At 36.7% G+C, this 21,207-nt stretch overlaps 1 protein-coding gene across 1 annotated transcript in view; it reads left to right on the top strand.

Annotated features, from left to right (window-relative positions):
* Positions 1–21,207, top strand: part of Potefam1l1 (POTE ankyrin domain family member 1 like 1) — a 185,901-nt gene that overhangs the window by 116,973 nt on the left and 47,721 nt on the right. The window contains 6 exon segments of the mRNA XM_087654945.1: positions 4,452–4,519; positions 6,006–6,099; positions 10,946–10,974; positions 11,059–11,131; positions 14,095–14,150; positions 20,033–20,988. Of these exon segments, the coding sequence (XP_087511071.1) occupies positions 4,452–4,519; positions 6,006–6,099; positions 10,946–10,974; positions 11,059–11,131; positions 14,095–14,150; positions 20,033–20,988 (1,276 nt within the window).

The following is a 21,207-nucleotide window of genomic DNA, read 5'->3' as shown; positions in this document are numbered from 1 at the left end:
ATATACCCTCTATATATACATATATATATATATACCCTCTAACAGGTATCGGTTAGTGAAGATTTTTTTCCCAATCTGTAGGTTTACGATTTGTTCTATTGACTATGTCTTTGTTTTACAGAAGCTTAATAGTCTCTTATGCTCCCATTTATCAATTCGTGATCTTAAAGCATGAACCAATGGAGTTGTTTAGGAAATTTCCACCTGTGCAAATGAGTGCAAGACTCTTATCCACTTTCTCTTCTATTAGATTGATTGTATCTTGTTTGATGTGGAGGACCTTGATCCACTTGGACTTAAGCTTTATATAAGGAGATATGAGTGCATTGATTTGCATTCTTCTACATGCTTACCACTAGTTGAAACAGCACCATTTGTTAAAAATGCTGTCATTTTCCCATTGGATGGTTTTAGCTCCTCCATCAAAGATCAAGTGACCATAGATGTGTGGGTTCATTTCTGGCATTTCAATTCTATTCCATTGATATACCTGCCTGTCTCTGTACCAATTCCTATCAGTTTTTAATCACTATTTCTCTATAATACAGTTTGAGATCAGGGATGGCGATTCCCCCAGAAGTTCTTTTACTGTTGGGGATAGTTTTCACTATGTTGGGTGTTTTGTTATTCAAAATGAATTTGCAAATTGTCCCTTCTAACTCTATGAAGAATTGAGTTGCAATTTTGATGGGGATTGCGTTGAATCTGTAGACTGCTTTTGGCAAGGTAGCCATTTTTACTATATTAACCCTGCCAATCCATGAGCATGGGAGTTCTTTCCATTTTCTGAGACCTTCAATTTCTTTCTTCAGAGACTTGAAATTCTTGTGATACAGATCTTTCACTTGCTTGGTTAGAGTCAGACCAAGTTATTTTATATTATTTGTGACTGTTGTTAAGGGAGCATTGCACTAATTTCTTTCTCAGCCTGTTTATCCTTTGAATAGAGGAAGGCTACTGATTTGTTTGAGTTAATTTTATATCAAATCACTTTGCTGAAGTTGTTTAACAGGTTTAGGAGTTCTCTGGTGGAATTTTGGGGGTCACATATCAATCATATCATCTGCAAATAGTGATATTTTGATTCTTCCTTTCCATTGTGTATTCCTTTGACCTCTTTTTGTGGTCTGATTATTCTGGCTAGGAGTTCAAGTACTATATTGAATAGATAGAAAGTGGGCAACCTTGTCTAGTTCCTGATTTTATTGGGATTGCTTGAAGTTTCTCCCCATTTAGTTTGATGTTAGCTACTGGTTTGCTGTATATTATTGCTTTTACTATGTTTAGGTATGGGCCTCGAATTCCTGATCTTTCCAAGTCTTTTATCATGAAGGGGTGTTGAATTTTGTCAAATGCTTTCCCAGCATCTAATGAGAAGATATGTAGGGGTTTTTTTTGCTTGTTTATTTGTTTATTTATATAGTGTATTATGTTAGTGGATTTACGTGTATTGAACCACTCTGCATCCCTGGGATGAAACCTACTTGATCATGGTGAATGATTGTTTTGATGTGTTCTTGGATTCGGTTTGCAAGAATTGTATTGAGTATTTTTGCATCGATATTCATGAGGAAAAATAGTTTGAAGTTCTCTTTCTTTGCAGGCTCTTTGTGTATAAGTTTAGGTATAAGTGTAATTGTGGTTTAAAAGAACAAATTGGGTACTGTTCCTTATGTTTCTATTTTGTGGAATATTTTGAACAGTATTGGCATTAGGTCTTATTTGAGGTCTGATGTAATTCTACATTAAACCCATCTGCTCTTGGGCTCTTTTTATTTTTGTTGGGAGATTATTAATGACTGCTTCTATTTCTTAAAGTTTCTTGGGACTGTTTAGATAGTTTATCTGATCTTGATTTAAGTTAATACCTGGTATCTGTCTAGAAAATTGTCCATTACATCCAGATTTTCCAGCTTTGTTGACTATAGACTAGTGGAGAAGGATTTCATAATTTTTTGAATAATCTAAGTTTTTGTTGATATGTCTCCCTTTTCAATTCTGATTTCTTTTTAGTATGGTGGTGAAGTCTCCCAGTATTATTGTGTGTTGTACAATGTATAATTTGAGCTTTATTAAAGTTTCTTTTATGACTGTAGGTGTCCTTGCATTTGGAACATAAATGTTCACAATTGAGCATTCATCTTGGTAGATTTTTTTCTTTGATGAATATGCAGTGTCCCTCCTTATCCTTTTTGATAACTTTTTGTTGCAAGTCGATTTTATTTGATATTAGAATGGCTACTGCAGCTTGTTTCTTGGAAATATTTGCTTGGAAAATTGTTTTCCAGCCTTTTACTCTGAAGTCTGACTGTCACTGAGGTGTTTCCTGTATACAGCAAAATGCTGGGTCCTATGTATGTATCCAGTCAGTCAGTCTATGTATTTTTATTGTGGAACTGAGTTCACTGATGTTAAAAGATAGCAAGAAATAGTGATTTTTTTCTATTATATTTGTTTTTAGAGGTGGAATTAAGTATGTGTGGTTATCTTCTTTTTTATTTGTTGAAAGAAGATTGATTTCTTGCTTTTTCTAGGTGTAGTCTCCCTTTTTGTGTTGTAGTTTTTTATCTATTATCCTTTGTAGGGCTGGATTTGTAGAAAGATATTGTGTAAATTTGTTTTGTCATGGAATATATTGGTGTCTCCATTTATGTTAATTGACAGTTTTGCTGGGTATAGTAGACTGTGCTGGCATTTGTGTTCCCTTAGCGTCTGTATTACATCTGCTCAGGATATTCTGGATTTCATAATCTCTGGTGAGAAGTCTGGTATAATTCTGATAGGTCTGCCTTTATATGTTACTTGACCTTTTTTCCCTGCTTTCAATATTCTTTCTTTGTTTTGTGCATTTAGTATTTTAGTCAAAATAGTGATTATTTAGTCAAAGTTTTCTGATTGAGAATTTTTTTTAATCCAATCTATTTTGAGTTCTGTAGGCTTATTTCATGTTCATGAGCATCTCTTTCTCTACATTAGGGAAGTTTTCTTTTATAATTTTGTTGAAGGTATTTACTGGCCCTTTAGTTTAGAAACTTTGCTCTCTTCCATACCTATAATTCTTAGGTTTGTTCTTCTCATTTTGTCCTGGATTTGCTGGATGTTTTGAGTTATGACCATTTTGCATTTTTGCATTTTCTTTGACAATTGTTTCAATGTTTTTTATATTATCTTCTGCCCCTGAAATTCTCTCTTCTATCCTTGTATTCTGTCGGTGATGCTTGCATCTATGACTCCTGATCTCTTTTCTAGGTTTTCTATCTCCAGGGTTGTCTCTCTTTGTGATTTGTTTATTGTTTCTATTTCCATTTTTAGATCCTGGATGACTTTGTTCAATTCCTTCACTTGTTTTGTTGTGTTTTCTTGTAACTCTTTAGGGGCTTTTGTGTTTCCTCTTTAAGGGCTTCTACCTATTTACCTGTTTTCTCCTGTACTTCCTTAAGGGGTTATTTATTTCTTTCCTAAAGTTTTCTATTATCATCATGAGATGTGAGTTTCAATCCAAATATTGCTCTTCTAGTGAGTTGGGGCATCATTCCTCGCTTTAGTTGGAAAACTGGGTTTTGATGATGACCTGTAGTCTTAGTTTCTGTTGCTTAGGTTCTTTTTCTTTCTTTTTATTTTCCCCCTTTTTTTATTAAATTGGGCATTTCTTTTTTACATTTCAAATGTTATTCCCTTTTCTGGTTTCTGATCCATCAACCCTCTAAGCCCTCTCCCTCCCCTTCTAAATGGGTGTTCCCTGCCCCAGCCACCCCATTGCTGCCCCCCCACAACAATCCCCTACATTGGGGGGTCCAACCTTGGCAGGACCAAGAGCTTCCCCTTCCACTTGCTTTTTACCATCTGGTTATCTCTGATGTTTGTTGATCTTGCTGATTGTGACTAGAGCTTGTCCCTCTGTGGCCCTGTGAGTCTGTAGTCTTAGAACTGAGAGTACTCCTGGGAGAAGATCTCTCTCCAGGCATGTTTTGGGTCTGGAAGGCTGTGGGAGAGCCTTAGCTCTGGGCACAGACCAACAATGGATGATCCTGTCCCAGGCTGCTCCAGAGTTCCTGTGCTCTCTGTGCTCTTGGAGGCTCCCTCTTCAGATAGTTAGTGGACCAATAGTGGGCTCTCACCTGTGGGCTTAGGAGCTCCTGTAAGACCAGTTTTCTCTGGGCAGGTTTTGGGTCTGGAGTACTGAGACAGCCTTAGCTCTGGGTGTAGATAGAGACCAGAAGGCTTAGCATATGTTTATTTATGAATATGGAAGCTTTATGATATACTGAAGTTCTTTTTGGTTATCTGTGTTTTCTACTTCAGTATGTATGCAGGTAAAAATTAAATTAAATAAAACTGTAAATGCGAAAAAATCAAACAAAATTTCACTAAAAGTTTTCAATTTTTGTATGATTTAATGCTTTTATTCATATGTAAATTAATCTAAATAAATAATGATTTTTTTTCAACAGAAGATCTACAAATGAAATTGGAGGAAAATCAAAGAAAATTTGATGGCAATGAAAGCATTCAATTATCTGTATGTAAAAATTTAATTGTTAAATTTTAATTCCTATTATTTTCTTTTGTTAACAAGTGACATGCTATGCTTTAAATTTTAATTTAACTAATTTTAAATATAATTAGGAATCTTTAAACTTCTTAAAATTTAGTTTTTAATAGATCCACTGTTTTTTTTTCTTCCATTTTTACATTTTATTTAGTTGTTCAATTGTAAAATTGTAAGATATAATTTGTTATGACTAGTATCTGAAAGCATAAACAAAGGTATACAAATATCATTATTATTGTATAACAAACAGTATCTTCAACTTACCTTTATTTTACTTAAGAGAACCAGAATAAATTAGAATACTACTAGCACCGATGTGAAAATTCATTAGAATGGATTAGATCTTTACCTAATTCAGATCTTGTATGTAGATATTTTGTATTATTAGAACTTTTATTTTACAGGCTATTGCAAACTATTATAATTATACTGTAGAAATAGACTGTTCTGTACTTGAGATTTCCCTGCAACCATTTTAATTTTGATACTAAATAAGATTTTGACCAACCATTGTTCTCAAATTTGTGACAAAAGTTACAGCTAGCTTTTCTTCTTGACTATTTTCAGTTACTGAAAAATCTGTTAAGTGACATGAAGTAAATACATATTACAGATGAGGTTGTTTGCTGTACTTTAATCATATAACCAAATTCTGAGTAAACATGTTTTCAGTGGTTCACACACAAAAAAAATATGTGGTAAAATTGGTGTATTTGTAGTGTGATATCAGTGAATACTACCAAATATATTTTAAAAAATGCCATGGTTGGGAAAATATATCACTAATAAGGGGAGAAGAATTTAAATGTAGCATTTTTACATGTTATAGAAAAAAATTAAGGCAACTCTACTAATTTTTGTTCTTATCATAAATCAAGAAGAAAATGTGCAAATGACCACCTGGCAAGATTCAAACACCCAATAAAATACCAAGGCCACTTGATATCAATCGGAGCCTTCAGGATTTTGGAGGAGAAAGGAGAGGGAAGAGAAGTGGAAGGGAGGGTGAGAGGGAGGGGCTGGGAGAGGAGAAAAGGAAGGGGAAGCTGCCACTGAGATAAATAACTTAATTAATTTAAAAAAATCCAAGATACACAAACAAAAAATAAAAAAATAAGCTTAATACATCAATTTTAAAGAAAAACAAGATGCTACATCCTGAAGTTTGTTTTTGATATATTTGCATGAAAATAAACATACGGCTGATACTTTGGCTTTAAATATATCTTCTGTGTACAATATGAAGTTTGCCTTTCACTTATCAAATGAGTTTAACCATGCTTTTTATTTAGACAGCACATATTATATACTCTTCATATATTTTATAATAATATACTTGATTTTGACTATGAAATAATGGAATACTTGTTTTTAAAGAATGAGTTTAATTTGTTTTACTATATAGTAATTACAAAATCTTGATATAATTTTACTTTTATATTTGGTTTACCAGGATAATATGAAGCACCTTCAACCGAGGCGAATCCGTCATTTATTGATGGGGCTAATCCCAAGACCCATGAATATTCTAAATAGAAGAGGGAAAGGTAGTTGTATATTACCAATAAGTCATTTCAAAAACTACTTTTTCTTTTTAAAAATAAGGTGAACGATATATTCAATGAACTAAAAGCTTACTATCAAAACGTGGGAAGAAATAATGTATGTGATATGGCACTAAGGTAAATATTTTATAGTTTCAATGACATTTCAAGTTTATAATGTTGAGATATGAAATATATCTATATAATAAGATATCATTTATATTAGAAATTTAATAAAGTAAATACTTAGAAAGAAGAGAGAAAAAAAGAATAAGAAAAGAGAGGATACTGGGAGGGCTTGGAAATAAATTTGACAGGTGTAAATAATGAAAATTGAAGATAGGGGTTGAAGAGATGGCTCAGCGGTTAAGAGCACTGACTGCTCTTACAGAGGTCCTGAATTCAAATCCCAGCAACCACATGGTGGCTCACAACCACCCGTAATGGGATCTCATGCCCTCTTATGGTGTGTTTAAAGAAAGCAAAATGTAATCATATGTAAAATAAATTAATCATTAAAATCAAAGAAAAGTTGAAAATAAAATAATATTTTTAGAAAAATAATTGATGGAAGCTAAAACTGTGTAATATATATAGATGTTTTAAAACACAATTATCAAAAGTAAATCTGAATTTTCCTTTTCTTTTTATATTTTCTTCTACTGGAGCCTAGCTAAGATCTTAAATAATGGTTTTGCACAGTTGCAGTTGTACTTATAGGCATAGGTGAACAAATTTCGTCAAGCTTCCACATAGCAATGTTATTTAAAATATGGCTACTTCAAAGGAAAGTGTTACATATGTCAAAGCAACCTAGTTGTACATGATTTCATAGTGTAGTTACAGAGAGATCCAGAAACATGAGAGAATTTGAAGTCAGAGAATTGAAAGACTTCAGTTTGTAGGACATAATAAGTAAGTGTGAGATCAAGGTTAGATTTTAAGGAAGTGATCAATAACAAGTAAAGGAGCTTATCTTAGTAAACAAATCTATTCAAACATTAATGAGTGGCCCTAGTGGAGGGTGATAACAATGCTCATGCCAACCTCTTATCTCTGGGATTTTTTTCCCCCATCTTTATTAAATTGGGTATTTCTTATTTACATTTCAAATGTTTTTAAGTTCTGTAAATTGTTGGGGGAGAGGATCCTTGCAGGTGTCATTGCTGGCAAGAAAAAAATTCTCAAAGAGGTGAAAATGAAAACCATTTAGGCTGACACTCCATCTTGCTCTCTTCCAAATTTATGGTGGTCTCACCAACAGGATTGTTAGTCATTAGCTGAAGATGGATGACACCTGTAGATATAATAGCATATCTACAGGTTCCAATTTTTGGTACGGGAAAAGGATTCCAATTTTTGAGTAATGAAATGATATGGCAAACTAATGTATACTAATTTAAAAACAAAAATATTTGTAAAAGTTCTTCCTTGAATACTCAATTTTTTTTCTTTTTTTTTTCTTTATTAACTTGAGTATTTCTTATTTACATTCGATTGTTATTCCCTTTCCCGGTTTCCAGGCCAACATCCCCCTAACCCCTCCCCCCTTCTATATGGGTGTTCCCCTTCCCATCCCCCCCATTACCGCCCTCCCCCCAACAATCACGTTCACTGGGGGTTCAGTCTTGGCAGGACAAGGGCTTCCCCTTCCACTGGTGCTCTTACTAGGCTATTCATTGCTACCTATGAGGTTGGAGCCCAGGGTCAGTCCATGTATAGTCTTTGGGTAGTGGCTTAGTCCCTGGAAGCTCTGGTTGGTTGGCATTGTTGTTCATATGGGGTCTCAAGCCCCTTCCAGTCCTTTCTCTGATTCCTTCAACGGGGGTCCCATTCTCAGTTCAGTGGTTTGCTGCTGGCATTCACCTCTGTATTTGCTGTATTCCGGCTGTGTTTCTCAGGAAAGATCTACATCCGGCTCCTGTCGGTCTGCACTTCTTTGCTTCATCCATCTTGTCTAATTGGGTGGCTGTATATGTATGGGCCACATATGAGGCAGGCTCTGAATGGGTGTTCCTTCTGCCTCTGTTTTAATCTTTGCCTCCCTATTCCCTGCCATGGAACACGTAGGCATATAATTATCATACACAAATGTGAATACTTTATAAACTTCATAAACAAGTTCATTTATACAAATTTTGTGTACAATAAATTATACTTTCTCTCAAAATATTGACATCAGTTTTCAATTTCTAAATTATGGGCAAAAGTGACTTGATACATTATTGGAATTATTGGTTATAAACGTTTCATTAAAGAAATATGCTTTTACCTTTTTTTATTCATTGACAATCAAGCCAATTATAAGGATTTTGAGCTTTTAGGTGTGCTGTCAAGCTGCTGACATATGCTCACTCCTGTTTCTTTCTGCAGGCACTCAGAGCTATGAGTTTTCCTCTTAGCACAGCTTTCATTGTGTCCCATAAGTTTGGGTATGTTGTACCTTCATTTTCATTAAATTCTAAGAAGTCTTTAATTTCTTTCTTTATTTCTTCCTTGACCAGGTTATTGTTGAGTAGAGCATTGTTCAACTTCCACGTATATGTGGGCATTCTTCCCTTATTGTTATTGAAGACCAGTTTTAGGCTGTGATGGTGTGATAGCACGCATGGGATTATTTCTATCTTTCTGTACCTGTTGAGGCCCGTTTTTTGACCAATTATATGGTCAATTTTGGAGAAAGTACCATGAGGAGCTGAGAAGAATGTATATCCTTTTGCTTTAGGATAGAATGTTCTATAAATATCTGTTAAGTCCATTTGGTTCATGACTTCTCTTAGTCTGTCTATGTCTCTGTTTAATTTCTGTTTCCATGATCTGTCCATTGATGAGAGTGGGGTGTTGAAATCTCCCACTATTATTGTGTGAGGTGCAATGTGTGTTTTGAGCGTTAGTAAGGTTTCTTTTACGTATGTAGGTGCCCTTGTATTTGGGGCAAAGATATTTAGGATTGAGAGTTCGTCTTGGTGGATTTTTCCTTTGATGAATATGAAGTGTCCTTCCTTATCTTTTTTGATGACTTTTAGTTGAAAATTGATTTTACTTGATATTAGAATGGCTACTCGAGCTTGCTTCTTCCGACCATTTGCTTGGAAAGTTGATTTCTAGCCTTTTACTCTGAGGTAGTGTCTGTCTTTGTCTCTGAGGTGTGTTTCCTGTAGGCAGCAGAATGCAGATAGAGGGCTTATATCCAAAATATACAAAGAACTAAGAAGTTAGACTGCAGGAGACAAATAACCCTATTAAAAAATGGGGTTCAGAACTAAACAAAGTATTCACAGCTGAGGAATGCCAAATGGCTGAGAAACACCTAAAGAAATGTTCAACATCTTTAGTCAAAAGGGAAATGCAAATCAAAACAACCCTGAGATTTCACCTCACACCAGTGAGAATGGCTAAGATCAAAAACTCAGGTGACAACAAATGCTGGCGAGGATGTGGAGAAAGAGGAAGACTCCTTCATTGTTGGTGGGATTGCAGACTGGTAAAACCATTCTGGAAATCAGTCTGGAGGTTCCTCAGAAAATTGGACATTGAACTGCCTGAAGATCCAGCTATACCTCTCTTGGGCATATACCCAAAAGATGCCCCAACATATAAAAAAAGATACATGCTCCACTATGTTCATAGCAGCCTTATTTATAATAGCCAGAAGCTGGAAAGAACCCAGATGCCCTTCAACAGAGGAATGGATACAGAAAATGTGGTACAACTACACAATGGAATATTACTCAGCTATCAAACAATGCCTTTATGAAATTCGTAGACAAATGGTTGGAACTGTAAAATATCATCCTCAGTGAGGTAACCCAATCACAGAAAAACACACATGGTATGCACTCATTAATAAGTGGCTTTTAGCCCAAATGCGTGAGTTACCCTAGATGCCTAGAACAAAGGAAACTCAAGACGGATGATCAAAATGTGAATGCTTTACTCCCTCTTTAAAAGGGGAACAAGAATACCCTTGGCAGGGAATAGAGAGGCAAAGATTAAAACAGAGACTGAAGGAACACCCATTCAGAGCCTGCCCCACCTGTGGCCCATACATATACAACCACCCAATTAGACAAGATGGATGAAGCAAAGAAGTGCAGGCTGACAGGAACCGGATGTAGATCTTTCCTGAGAAACACAGCCAGAATACAACAAATACATAGGCGAATGCCAGCAGCAAACCACTGAACTGAGAATAGGACCCCCGTTGAAGGAATCAGAGAAAGAACTGGAAGAGCTTGAAGGGGCTCGAGACCCCATATGTACAACAATGCCAAACAACCAGAGCTTCCAGGGACTAAGCCACTACCTAAAGACTATACATGGACTGACCCTGGACTCTGACCCCATAGGTAGCAATGAATATCCTAGTAAGATCACCAGTAGAAGGGGAAGCCCTGGTCCTGCTAAGACTGAACCCCCAGTGAACTACATTGTTGGGGGAAGGGCGGCAATGGGGGGAGGATGGGGAGGGGAACACCCAAAAAGAAGGGGAGGTGGAGGTATTAGGGGGATGTTTGCCCGGAAACCGGGAAAGGGAATAACATTCGAAATGTAAATAATAAATGCTCAAGTTAATAAAAAAAAAATAAGGATTTTGAGTACAAAGCACTTTTCTCTTTATCAATTCATAGTTCAATTGGTATGCATTCCATTTTATTTCAGTTAGATTTCTCAGAATTATCAGTTTATTAAAGCTATATTCTCAAAAGCAAACTAGAATCATTATCCTCTCATCCAATTTTAAAATAACCATTTATATGTGAATTAAAATGAGTGGCTTTCATAATTTCTGTGTAGATATATATAAGTTATTTTATATTTAAATCACTATAATTTTTTTATACTCTAGGCTCTCACAAGAAATGTACTCCATGTAAGGTAAATATTTTTTCTCCATATTTTTCAACATATTTTATGGAATATGATTTAACAACCAAATGTTTTGTTTCAAATCTCATCTAGGATCCTATTGAAATAAAAGAGTTTGATCCAAACGCAAAATTGGAAAGACAGGAAATAAAAACATTCACATCAGGTAACTTTCCACAAAATTATTGTGGAAAGAGGAAATTTTTATTTAAAATTCTAATGATTATTTTTAATATACAGATTGTACCATTTTTACATCAGCATTGCAGTCTTAATTTTTATGATATGTTATTAATTTTTAATTTAATTTTTTTGTTTAATTTTTATGCTTCAAATTTTTCATTAATTTTATTTATTTCCTTTTTATCCTGATCACAGCTTCTCCCTCCTCCCTCCTCCAGTACCTCCTTTTCCTCCTGTTCTCTGAGGAGAAATTCAGAGGATATGGTGGAAAGGGAAGAGAACCATTTTAACATATCTAAAATGGAATAATTATTCTCATTTTTACTAAATTTTCTTCCAAATGTGAAAAAAGGATTTTTCTTATATAACAAAAATGTGAGTTTGAGTGAAGTCTAAGGAAAGTATTGGCAATCTTATGAAAAATGATTTATAAATGAGTACATTTCTAGGTATTTTTACTTTTATATTTCTGTAACCAAATTTCAACCCCAAATACCTATATTTTTCTTCTCCTGATCTACTGGAGTTAGGAAAGTGTAAAATTTCCCACAGTATAAAAATACCATCTCACACATTTTTAATTTTGTATACATACTAGCGTAAAGACAAAGCACTTTAAGATCTCAGATATTTGAAGATAACTTTAGCAACAAAAGTAAGATCCCTTCATATTTGTCACTTTCTTTTTATTGAAAATAGATTCTTCAATAATACATTTTGATTAGAATTGCCCTATTCCAAATCTTCCCAGATGTCCCCACCTTTCCACATAGCCAAACCTACAAATTTTCTTGCTTTATATAATTAGAAAAGAAAGAGACAATTATAAAGTATAGAAAACAAAGGAAAAAATAGGATAGAACAAAACAAACCAACTTGAATAGGACAAAAGTAACAAATGAACAGAAAAACAAAGAACCAAGAGAAAATGGTACAAGAAACACATATAGATGTACAGATACGTTACAGCACACTAAAATTATGCAAACCACAAAAAACTCAAACCACAGCATACAAGCAGGAGGCTTGTAAAGTAAAAATAAAATTAAAAAAATCACACAAAGCATTAGGAGACAAACACAAAATGTGTTGGCCTAGCTTTAGGAGTTGTTTGTATATGAGTGAGAATTCATTGGAAAGAACTGATTTTATTTGTTAGTGGTTGTTCATTGAAGATAACTTCTGAGTTGGTAATAGTCCACTTTGTCTGCTGGGACCCCATCTGGTACAGACCCATTTAGGTCTGTGCATGCTGCTACAGACCTTCAGTTCGCGTGTGTAGGTCCTGCTGTTTTCAGGACAGTTTCCTTGTCCTGTTCCAGCTCCTCTTGCTCTTCTTTCTGCCTCTTCTTCCACATGGTTCCCTGAATGTATCCATTGAGTGTTACCAGGTCTCTCATTCTGCATGATTCTGACTGTGGTATCCTCTCTTTGTTCCCATCTACAGTAGGCTGAAACCTTTCTGATGATGGCTGAGTAAGAACTGATCTATGAGTATAGAAGAATGTTATTAGGAGTCACTTTAGTGTTACATTCCTTTTTATGTTTTGTTTTTCCTTAGGTTATATCCATTGCCTATCTAATTTTAGATTTGGTGCTATGAGAAAGGTATCATGGATGGGTTCAATCTCATGATGTTGGCCTTAAATCCAATTAGATTGATTGCTTACTCTCATAAGCTCCATGCCACTATTATGCTAACACATCTTCCATTGTGGTTTACACGATTTGTAGCTGGGGTAGTGTTTACATTTCTCCTTTGGTAGTGTGAAGAGTATCTTCCAGTACCATTGACACTAGTAATTACCTACATGCATTTTTTTAATGAATGTATTTAATAGATCATGAAATCAACTCTATGACAACAAATTACACTATATAACTGTAAAATATATGTACCAGTTTTTATGTTGACACTTTATGTAACTTTTTACTATATACCCTCTCCTGAATAAGGATCAAAATGTCATATGGAATGAATTATTCATTCATTAAAATGACTAAATTACTACTTTTTACTTACCCATTGTATTTCCCTTTTGTGTGAATTAACCTTCATTTCTTGGAGTTGCTAATTATATCTCATTGAATACTTCTTTTCCTGTTGCCGCTCATGCTTCACATAGTCCCATCTTCCTAAGAGTTCACATTTCAACTCAATCATTCCCTCTTGATATATCATTCCTAAAAACTTTCATGGTTTTAATCTTCAGCCCCTTACATTTATCAGGACCTCAATGATTACTGAGAATAAGAAATAGTAACTTAATTCAAAGATGACTGGAAATGTGGAATCTACCTATGCAGGAATAAAAGGAACAGACTTGTAAAGTAAATAAAGTTAAAGTTAAGGTGGTAAGCCTAATGATGAAAAATGAGAATAGTCATTCACTTCATTCAAAAGATATGCCTAAGATTCTATAAAAACAAATGAAGAAGAACTTCTCAAATTCAAATGGATCTTAAAAGAAGCAAAGACAGGGAACAAATGAATGAAACCTATGCATACCTAGAAAAACAGAATAACTATAATGTTTTCCATGTTCTTTAAATTTTTCTGTTTTAAAGTATTAAATAGTGTACATGTGAATTCATATGTATATATGACTTTATGTTTAATTTTATTTTTAAAATTAAAAATAAAAATATTAGCCCAATATATCTGGTGATTACAACTGTGACTAAATCTTTCAATTCTTTTTTCCTAAAACCAAGAAATATTTTGTGTGTTTCAAAGGAGTGTATTAAAGTTTTAGATAGTTGGAAATATCTCCTAAAATAATGTTAACTAAAGATAAATAAGCTGAGTTGAAATACTCAAATGGGGAAATAGAAAATAGGATTTCTTATTTCAGATTTAAAAATATTTAACTATCATTATAATCTATGATATTTTCTTTAATGTTGTTTGTGGGATAACTAAGGATGTTTATTTATTATGAACAGTGATGATAGAAGATGATCAAAACCTGCGTGATGGCAGCAAACATAAGCAGCCACTGGTATGTCAACAGTCAATTTGAAAGTCTTAACATAAACATGCTTTTCTTTCACCAAAAACAATGTGAAATAGAACTAATAGCATTATATTTTAAACTTCTCAATGGAAAAAAGGTTATAATTTCATACTTTATTATAAAAGTCATTAAATGATAAGTGTTTCCTTCTTAGCGGATCATAGTTACTGTCGAGGTACAATCAATAAACTTCAAGGTAGGTAACAGCTATGGATTCTGCTAGAATCTCTGCACATGTAAGGTCAGGGGTTCCTTCCATGGAGATGCAGAATCATGTGTCCATCAAACAAGGACAGTTTCAATAGAAAACTTTGTAAAAACCATGAAGTAAGAAGAGGTGCTTAAATATCATCATGCTTCATGGCCCTCATTTGTTTTTACTAAACCAAGGTTACTACTGGCATACCTTCTGCTGTACTCGCTTATCTCTACACAGATAAGAAAATAACAAGTTGTTTGCATTTTTTCTATAAAAACATTTGTTTTTTATTAAACTACTTTTTCTATTTACATTCCAAATGTTGCCTTCCTTCTCGACCCCCCTCCCAGAGTTCTTCATTCCAAACCCCTGCCCTTTGCCTCTGAGAGGGTGCTCCCTCATCTAACCACTTACCCACTGCCTTTACCTACCTACTCCCAACTCACCCCCAACACCCCACAGCATATCCTTTTCATGGAGCATCAAGTCTAGACAATACTAAGCTCATATCTTCCACTGAGGCCAGACAAGGCCATCCTCTGCTACATACATGCTGGAGGCTATGGACTAGCCCATGAATGTTCTTTGGTTGTTGGCCTAGCCTCTGGAAGTTCTGACGGGTCTGGGCTAGTTGGTACTATTGGTCTTTCGATGGGTTTGCAATCCTCTTTAGCTCCTTTAATCTGTCCCTCAACTCTTCCACAGGGGTCTCTGACCTCATTCCAATGATTAGCTTTAAGTATCTGCATCTGTCAAAGTCAGCTGCTGGTAGAACCTCTCAGAGGACAGCCAGGCTAGGCTTCATTCTGCAAGTATAACATAGCATCAGTAAAAGTGCCAGGGTTTGGTGCCTGCCCATGGTTGGATATCTAGTTGGGCCAATCACTAGATAACCTTTCCTTTAGTCTCTGCTCCTGCTCCATTTTTGACCCTGCATTTTTTTTAAGACAGGAACAATTCAGGGTCAAAAATTTTAAAAGTAGGTGGCTGGCTTTGTCCCTCCATTGGGAACCCTGTCTATATATTATTCCTTCAGGTTCCATCTCCCCACATTTGGGCATTTTGGCTAAGGTCATCCCCATTGAATCCTGAGAGCCTCTCATATCCAAGGTCTCTGGGACTTTAGACAGGTTCGCCCTGCCCACCCATGCCCCTCAGCTGCATATTTTCATTCCTACTCCTGGTCCTCTGAGTTTCTCCCCTACACCTGATCCTGTCCCCCTTTCCCTGCCTCCTCCCCTCTCTCACCCAGCCTCTGCCTCCAATTATTATATTCTGACTAGGACTGAGGCATACCCAGTTGGGCCTTCCTTCTTGTTAAACTTCATATTGTCTGTTTTGTATCATGGTATTCTGTACTTTGTGGCTCATATTCACTTATCAGTAAGTACATACCATGTATGTATCATTGTATCTGGGTTACCTCACTCTGGGTGATATTTTCTAGTTCCATCCTTTGGAACCCCTTTGGCCTGCAAAGTTTTTAATAGCTGAATAGCATTCTATTATGCAAATGAACCACATTTTCTTTATTTACTCTTCAGTTTGAAGTATAGCTGCGTTGTTTCCAGGTTCTAGCTATCACAGCTAAACCTGCTATGAAGAGAGTGGAGCACATGTTCTTGTGGTAGGGTGGAGCATCTTTTGGATATATGCCCAGGAGAGCTATATTTGGGTCTTTGGGTAGAACTATTTCTTTTTTTTTACAGCAATTCTTTTTTTTAATATTTTATTTATTTATTATATATGAGTACACTGTAGCTGTCTTCAGACACACCAGAAGAGGGCATCAGATCCCATTATAGATGGCTGTGAGCCACCATGTGGTTGCTGGGATTTGAACTCAGGACCTCAGGAAGAGCAGTCGGTGCTCTTAACCACTGAGCCATCTCTCCAGCCCGGTAGAACTATTTCTAATTTTCAGAGGAAATGCTAGATTGATTTCCAGAGTGATTGTTCCAGTCTGCAATCCCCCCAGCAGTGGAGGAGTGTTCCTCTTTCTCTACATCCTGGAAAGCATGTGCTGTCACTTGAGTTTTTGATCGTAGCCATTCTGATTGGTGTGAGGTGGAATCCCAGGGTTGTTTTGATTTACATTTTTCTGATGACTAAGGATGTTGAATAATTCTTTAAGCCCTTCTCAGCCATTCAAGATTCTTCAATTGAGAATTCTTTGTTTAGCTCTGTACTGCATTTTGTAATTGGGTTATTGAGTTTTCTGGAGTCCTACTTCTTGAATTCTTTCTATATTTTGAACATTAGCTCATTATCTGATGTAGTATTACTGAAGATCTTTCGATCTGTAAATTGCCATTGTCTTATTGACAGTGTCCTTTCCCTTACAGAAGCTTTTCAGTTTCATGAGATCTCATTTGTCAATTGTTGATCTTAGAATCTGGGCCATGGTGCTTTGTTTGGTAAAATTTTCCATGTGCCCATATGTTCGTGGCTCTTTCCCACTTTCTCTTCTATTAGATTTAGTGTATCTGGTTTTATGTGGAGGTTCTTGATCCATTTGGACTTGAGCTTTGTACAAGGTGATAATTATGGATCAACTTGAATTCTTCTACTGCAGACAGCCAGTTAGACCGGCACAATTTGTTAAATAATGCTTTTTTTTCATTTTTCTCTTTTTCTCCACTGTATAGTTTTGGCTTCTTTGTCAAAGATCAAATATTAACTTAGACAACTTTTATGCTGTTTTCCAGTTGGCAAGCTGGTTTTATTTAAGAAATCCAGTGAGAATATTATGGGTCAAAAGAAATGATGGAGGAAGGGCATAAAGTATATTTATGTTTGAGAATTGTAAGAAATATCCCCAGCCAATCAAGTCCATTTGATGTTGTTTTATCACTTTCATTTTGTTTTACTCAAAATATTATCATGTATAGTTGTAACATGATTTACCATATTTTTAAGACAAGAGTTTATAATTCTATACACTTCTATTTCTATCCCTAAATCTAAATCAGCCATTTCTTTTATATGGTTTTATTTCTAAATTCTGGTACATACTGTTTCATCACATTAGCACATTAAAATTTTGGCTAAAATTTTGAGATGACACTCCAAAATACAAGGCTAAATTGTGATCTATATACAGCTAAGGATAGTAAAAATAATCCAGAAACATTCTTTTTTTTATTAACTTGAGTATTTCTTATATATATTTCGAGTGTTATTCCCTTTCCCGGTTTCCGGGCAAACATCCCCCTACCCCTCCCCTTCCTTATGGGTATTCCCCTCCCCATCCTCCCCCCATTGCCGCCCTCCCCTCAACAGTCTAGTTCACTGGGGGTTCAGTCTTAGCAGGACCCAGGGCTTCCCCTTCCACTGGTGCTCTTACTAGGATATTCATTGCTACCTATGAGGTCAGAGTCCAGGGTCAGTCCATGTATAGTCTTTAGGTAGTGGCTTAGTCCCTGGAAGCTCTGGTTGCTTGGCATTGTTGTTCATAAGGGGTCTCGAGACCCTTCAAGCTCTTCCAGTTCTTTCTCTGATTCCTTCAACGGGGGTCCTATTCTCAGTTCAGTGGTTTGCTGCTGGCATTTGCCTATGTATTTGCTGTATTCTGGCTGTGTTTCTCAGGAAAGATCTACATCCGGTTCCTGTCAGCCTGCACTTCTTTGCTTCATCCATCTTGTCTAATTGGATGGCTATATATGTATGGGCCACAGGTGGGGCAGGCTCTGAATGGGTGTTCCTTCTGTGTCTGTTTTAATCTTTGCCTCTCTATTCCCTGCCAAGGGTATTCTTGTTACCCTTTTAAAGAAGGAGTGAAGCATTCACATTTTGATCATCCGTCTTGAGTTTCATTTGTTCTAGGCATCTAGGGTAATTCAAGCATTTGGGCTAATAGCCACTTATTAATGAGTGCATACCATGAGTGTTTTTCTGTGATTGGGTTACCTCACTCAGGATGATATTTTCCAGTTCCAAACATTTGCCTACGAATTTCATAAAGTCATTGTTTTTGATAGCTGAGTAATATTCCATTGTGTAGATGTACCACATTTTCTGTATCCATTCCTCTGTTGAAGGGCATCTGGGTTCTTTCCATTTTCTGGCTATTATAAATAAGGCTGCGATGAACATAGTGGAGCACGTGTCTTTTTTATATGTTGGGGCATCTTTTGGGTATATGCCCAAGAGAGGTATAGCTGGATCCTCAGGCAGTTCAATGTCCAATTTTCTGAGGAACCTCCAGACTGATTTCCAGAATGGTTTTACCAGTCTGCAATCCCACCAACAATGGAGGAGTGTTCGTCTTTCTCCACATCCTCGCCACCTGAGTTTTTGATCTTAGCCACTCTCACTGGTGTGAGGTGAAATCTCAGAGTTGTTTTGATTTGCATTTCCCTTATGACTAAAGATGTTGAACATTTCTTTAGGTGTTTCTCAGCCATTCGGCATTCCTCAGCTGTGAATTGTTTGTTTAGCTCTGAACCCCATTTTTTAATAGGGTTATTTGTCTCCCTGCGGTCTAACTTCTTAGTTCTTTGTATATGTTGGATATAAGGCCTCTGTCTGTTGTAGGATTGGTAAAGATCTTTTCCCAATCTTTTGGTTGCCGTTTTGTCCTAACCACAGTGTCCTTTGCCTTACAGAAGATTTGCAGTTTTATGAGATCCCATTTGTCGATTCTTGATCTTAGAGCATAAGCCATTGGTGTTTTGTTCAGGAAATTTTTTCCAGTGCCCCTGTGTTCGAGATGCTGCCCTAGTTTTTCTTCTATTAGTTTGAGTGTATCTGGTTTGATGTGGAGGTCCTTGATCCACTTGGACTTAAGCTTTTTACAGGGTGATAAGCATGGATCGATCTGCATTCTTCTACATGTTGACCTCCAGTTGAACCAGCACCATTTGCTGAAAATGCTATCTTTTTTCCATTTGATGGTTTTGGCTCCTTTGTCAAAAATCAAGTGCCCAGTAGAATTGGGTTCAGCTCCCCATCTTTCCAAACAAAAGAAAAAAAATCAAATGGCTTTGTCAGATGCACTGTTTAATTAAAGTCGATAACTTGGTGAATTTTGTAGATGGATTCTGAAGCTAACATAGGTGATAAGATTGCTTCCTAGTTATCAGATGTTATAGTGAACAAGTGTGAAATTTGAAAATTATCATAATTTCCAAATTATCATACTGAGACCTCTTAAGTGTCAATCTGTTCAATATGTTGGGGCATACTTTATTTCTTTGAGCATCTTTGGGTTTTTGTTACCATGAGATCCAAGTGAAAAATTAAGGATCATAAAAGGCTCTGTGGAAGAAATATAATACAGAGCTAGGAGACCTTCCTTTGTTGTAGAAGAATCAAATGTCACAACTGTAAATGTAGCTTTTAATGTTAAACATCTCTAGCACAGTTTATCTTCTATATCAGTTATACAGGAGTTAGAAATATTAGTCGGCAAAGCACACATGGAGTTTCCCATCCCATGTAAGGGAAAGCTCAAAAGGAGCTGCGTCCTATGTAGCAATTAAAAATAAAATATTTTCACTCAGAAATAAATGAAACACAATCCCCCAAACTTTCCATTACCTCTTTTGGGAAACTGAGCACCAAAATGTTTTATGAAGCAAATTCATATAATTCAAGTCAACTCATAAAGACTATTGGGAGGGGCTCTTTATAATGAAAAAGAAATGGTATTCAACTCTCATTAAAGGTTGAAGCAACGAGGAAGAAAGATAAAAGCAATGGAACAGAAGATGCGACTCAATCCTCTGGCTCTTCATTAGCTACTACGGCTCATGCTATCTCTACTGCTTCCGTCGTTGCTGCTATTGTTGCAGCAACCGTTGTTGCTGAAGCTGCTCCAGCTGCTGCAGTTGCTGCTGCCTCTGCTGCCGTAGCTGCAGTTGTTGCTGCCACTGCTCCTGCTGCTGCTGCAGTTGCTTCTGCCACTGTAGCTGTTGATGCTCTTGCTGATGTTGCTCCTGAGGCTGCACTTGACAGTTCTGCTGTACCTGTTGCTGCTGCGACTGCTGCCGTTGCTGCTGCTGTTCCTGCTGCGGCTGTGGCCAGTGCCCCAGATGGGGCCCCTGCTGTGGTTTCTGCTGCTGCCGCTGCGGCTGCTGCCGCTGTTGCAGTGACTTCGGTGGCTGCTGCTTCTCTCACTGCTGTTTCTGCTGCTTCTGTTGCTGCGGTGGTTGCTGTTGCTGTCACTGCAGCAGCTGGTTCCGATGCTCCCACTGTTGCTCCTGCTACTGCTGCTGTTGCTGCTGTTGCTGCTGCTACTGGTCCTGCAGCTGCTGCTGCTCTTGTGGCTTCTGTTGCTGCTACTGCTGTCACACCTTGTGTTCCTCCTGCTGCTCCATCGTCAGCTGCAGCCCCTTCTACTGTTGCTGCTGCTACTGCTGCTGCTGCTGCGGTTGTTACTTATGCTGCTGCTTCACCTGCTGTAGCTGCTGCAGCAGCAGCAGCTGTTGCTATCGCTGTTTCTGTTCCTACAGGTGCTACTGCTGCTGTTGCAGCTGTAGCATCTTCCGATACTCCCACTGCTGTACCCGCTGCTGCTGCTGCAGCTGCTGCTACTATAAAACGAAGACCCAGCCCACAAAGAAAGTATGTGAAGGAGAGGAGGCAGCAATCCCCTGTTGAGGAAGCAGAGGAGCAAGATGGGTAAGACCAGGAAGATTTGATACTAGATATTGGTTCTGCCCTTTAAATAAGTCCTAATTTGTAAGAATTTGCATATCTTAATATATGGTTTATCTGGGAATAATCTTGAATGGATAGCCAAAAGTCAACCAACCAACCACCATAGCAAAATATCTAAACATAAATAATAACATTAGGTACCATTGTTTCCAATTAACATTGATGTATTTTGTTCAGAAG

This window comes from Rattus norvegicus, chromosome 3 (assembly GCF_021556685.1).
Source record: "Rattus norvegicus strain SHRSP/BbbUtx chromosome 3, alternate assembly SHRSP_T2T, whole genome shotgun sequence".
Taxonomy (NCBI): Eukaryota; Metazoa; Chordata; class Mammalia; order Rodentia; family Muridae; genus Rattus; species Rattus norvegicus.
This window is presented reverse-complemented; position numbering and strand designations above follow the sequence as displayed.